The 4,396-nt window shown below is 26.8% G+C and overlaps 1 protein-coding gene across 1 annotated transcript in view; it reads right to left on the bottom strand.

Annotated features, from left to right (window-relative positions):
- Positions 1-1,081: 1,081 nt before the first annotated feature.
- The window catches only part of LOC100162664 (tumor necrosis factor alpha-induced protein 8-like protein), a 10,533-nt gene continuing 7,218 nt past the window's right edge, over positions 1,082-4,396 (bottom strand). Inside the window, exons 5-6 of the mRNA XM_029488280.1 lie at positions 4,110-4,247; positions 1,082-1,603 (exon numbers count right to left, since the gene is read on the bottom strand). Coding sequence (XP_029344140.1) covers positions 4,209-4,247 — 39 coding nt within the window. The 3' untranslated portion in view covers positions 1,082-1,603; positions 4,110-4,208. The remainder of the gene's footprint in view (positions 1,604-4,109; positions 4,248-4,396) is intronic.

The raw sequence follows: 4,396 nt of genomic DNA, 5'->3' as shown, positions 1-4,396 counted from the left end.
ATATCCGTTTCCAAACTCATCCTCCACCACTATAGTAAGTATAGTGCATAGCTAAGTATTTTGAATACTTTTTAAAAGTATTTTAACAAAATTATTGGACGTATCCAAATACATTAAAAAAAAATCGGTTATAAGACTCAAATTTCGTAAAATAAATAGTAGAAAATAAACTTTTTTGTTAATAATTTAGAAATAAATTGGTGTTAAAAAATTAAATAATATTCGTGTTGATTATTTCTAGTTTCTGTTGGTACCTTATAACGTATAATAATTTTTATAAAATTATAATTTATAATAAAAGTTCACTTTTATCGCAACGATTATCGTTATAGTAATTATCTGGCGGCTGCACAGTTATCTTATTACGGGTACGTAAATACACATACGCACATTTGCACATATACACACGGCACATGCAGTTAAGTTAACTAATTTCAATGTACAATACGAATATAAACAGTACATTTTCGGAATATTGGAACAAAATAAAAAACAAACTAAAATTACAAATTTTTTTCAAAATAAATAATAAATAATAATAATTTTTTATTAATATATAGTTTTTATAATATTTTTATATGTACTTACTTAATTATAATTTTAGTTTTTTTTCTTACCAGGATTATTAAATTTATTCAATAATAAGTATGTAATATGTAATATGTGTTAAAGTATTAAAATTGAAGCAAAATATGTAGTAAAATAAAATTTATAAATACGTAATTAATTTTTTTTTACCACTTCGTCTATAAGATTCATTCGGTTATAAGACTCACTCTGTGCTGGTCCCAAAGTGAGTCTTATAAGCGGCGTCTACTGTATATTATATAGCATAACATTTATAAAAATAATTGTATTTATATTCAAATATTTTGTATGTATTCGTAAAATACAGTTTTATAATAGTATTTTAAAAGTATTATTAATACTTTTTTATTCGAATACTAGTATTAGTATCTTAATACTTTTTAAAAAGTATTTTTTACAATAAAACATTATAATATATTAATTTTAAATAATAGAATTCATAATAATTAAATAAAACAAATGAGTAAATAACAACCTGTAGAGTTAAACAGATTGTAATAATATAATTTATTTGGCTTATCAAATTTTAATATCACGTATAAAACAAATCAGTTTTTTAATTCATTGCATTCTCAGGGAATACATTCCGAGGGGTTCTTATAAGAAGTACGATGAAATGAGATTGAAAATGTAGGATCTCTTACGAGAAAGATTAGGTATGGCATATAGCGACATCTACCGGTCAGGTACTCAGATAACCACCTGTTGTCATTAAATTTAGAAACTACAATGGTCCGATCTACCACGTGGCGGTACCGGTCTGAATGATTAATATATAAAGGACGAATTGGTTGCACTACGTTGTGGAGGTATGAAGAATGACACACACCCCTCTGCGCCGCGGCTGAGCGTCGGTCCTGGATGGGTCCGACTGGTGATCCTGAGAGACGATCATCCCAAAGCGTATAGAGCCGTGGTGTGGTTAACACTGAACTTACCTCCCGGATATTTTTTTCCTTCTTCCAATATGCAAGAGGCTCGTTTACATTTTTACTTTTTCACGCAAAACGTTGTTCTGAAAAGTTGTTGGGTATGCTTATTTTGGTTATGACTTATGAGTTATGACTAATGAATATACCGACTATCTTGAATAGGCCAATAATAAAAATGTGATAATTTTTAATTCAATGAAATATGTACCAATAGGTATGAAAAACAATAGTGAGTGGAGGCGGTCTGTCAGCCGATGTTACCAAGGATAATAAAAAATCATATTTTATAATTCATTATAATAATGACTTATTTAATAATAAAAATATTATGATTAAAAGTAATTTATTCTTTATTATTAACTGTATATATATCTTATATAATGTATATATACTAAATACTTATATATTTTGTAAACATTAATAACGGTTTCCACTTAGAAAAAAATATATGAATTTTGCATAATGATTATTACATAATTTCTAAAGAAAAAACTGATGAAATTGTTGTTGCATGCGACAAAACATTATATTGAGGATTATAGGCGTTTCCAAGAATCAATATCGTTTATGAGCTGCTGTACTCAAAATACCGATTAGTTGCAAGAAAAATAACAAAATTAGTTGGAAAGTCAGATAAGTACCTATTTACTAAGGTAATACAGTTATACGAGTTATGCATGTGTTAAAAAATGATTTTAAGAGGCCTGCAACAGGTTTGGTCAAAAATCAAAACTAATGTAAATTTGACCAATTCAAACATTAATTTTGTTTGTTATAATATTTTTCAATATATTTAAATTCCGTATCATAAAATAAACCTTAAGGGTGCTGGAGGGGGCGCCAGTCAATGAAAAAAAATGACTTTTAGACCAATGAACTAGACAAAACTGGAAGAATTTAGTTTGACAGATTTTAATTTTGAAAACGGATTATTTTGAATATTCCAATTATTCTTAGTGTTATAATGAATAATATAAACACAAAAATATCATATTTTTTCGATATTTTTATTCTTGGATATCACAGATGAAAAAAAAAATTCAAAATCGCCTTGATCATTCCCTAGTAAACTTGTTGATCAATAATAATCCGTTTTCAAAATTAAAATCTGTCAAACCAAATTCTTCCAGTTTTTTCTAGCTTATTGGTCTAAAAATCACTTTTTTTCATCTGCTGCGGCCCCCTTAATTTAAACTTAAACTTGTCAATAATGATCTCAATAACAACCCAGACAGCATTTTGTAATGATAATATTATAATAGTATTATAATAACGTTATACTAATATTAATTCGTTATTTTAATGTTATAATAATATTGAATAATATTAAATTGCTGTATGGGAAGTAACAACTGTAATAGCTACCTCTATTCCGCATAACAATTATTTAGTAGCACGGTTATTACAAATATATTATAATATACACAATTAATAATCTCAAACATAATATAGAGCATATTATGATTCTTGGCAAACCACATGGACCCAAACCACATATTTAGTTAATAGTAATAATAATAATATAAATATAATATAAATACGATATAAATTAATATCGTAAATTGTGTCTGTTCGGTAGATGGTACCGCTACATATAGATAATCAAAATGATCAAAATAACATTTTATTAACTAATGTTATGAATTTCAACAGTTCAAAACTGAAAATTGTCATATTATATTTTCCTTGGGTGTGACCATCTGAATATTTTGAAGTTTGAATGTAACAATAATTACCATTAATTACGTGCGTCACTGCGTCAGTCATATAACTGTATTATTATATCATATTAAATCAGTAGCGTGACGTCTTGTATAGCATTATTATTTATTAGGTTCTACGATTTTTACGAGTGCGGTGCAACACTCAGAGCAACACGCTATATAATCAATCGCACTTGGTAAAATCATTTACATAATAGGTACCGGATGATTGGTGATTATTTGAACAGTTATAGAGCTCGTCTTGTGGAATAAAGTATCAACTTGTTTATAACCATTTTTCCGATGAGAATTTATAATATTACCTGGGTAAGTCAAAAATGAAAATAAACAAATAATTTTTGTATTCTTCTATTTTCGTATTAATATTTTTCTAAATACTTTTCGCGAGTTTATCAGTGTATGCTGTTAAAAGAACCATGTTCTATATAATAATATGTTCGTGCATTGACATATGCTGTATTGCTGTAAGTTGCATCGGATAATGCGCATTCGTATTAATAAATGAAGTTTTGTAATTATTTATGACCCATATAATATGATCCTATAATATAGTCTATATGTATAGTACAAATATGATCTACGGTTTTTTATTTTGCTGCGATACGTAATGAGTATAGAATCCATACTCTATACCTATAGGAGCAAAATAAAAAACTGTAGCTGATGGTAGAACTATATTTAGACAGTATAAATTTGTCTTTGTTTTTTTAAAATTAATTCATAACATCACATACTTAATATTATATTAATTTTATATGGAGGCCAACCATCTAGACGGATGTAATACCCATAACATGTACGAGTGTCGAGTATATTATAATAATAAGTATTATAGGTATATGATGTTGTATAAATGTATATTTACCATGATCACGTAGTCTTATAAAGTGTACGAATATAAGTTCCTATTTGAATACTTTTTATGTAGGCATTCGAACATTTTTTTGAATATATTTGAGATGAACTATGAAGTAGTCATAACTAGGGCTCGGAAGTTGATGACCTTAAAAACAATAAAAAAATGACCTAAAAAAAATGCAAATATGACATAAAAATGACAAAAAATGTCCTTAAAAATGACCTAAAAAATTGCAAATATTAGTTTTAAACTAATAAAAATACATTTTTTTAAAATATTTTACTCTATTTTAC

This window comes from Acyrthosiphon pisum, chromosome A1 (genome assembly GCF_005508785.2).
Source record: "Acyrthosiphon pisum isolate AL4f chromosome A1, pea_aphid_22Mar2018_4r6ur, whole genome shotgun sequence".
Lineage (NCBI taxonomy): Eukaryota > Metazoa > Arthropoda > Insecta > Hemiptera > Aphididae > Acyrthosiphon > Acyrthosiphon pisum.
The sequence above is the reverse complement of the archived record's forward strand: the minus strand, read 5'-3'. Positions and strand labels throughout refer to the sequence as shown.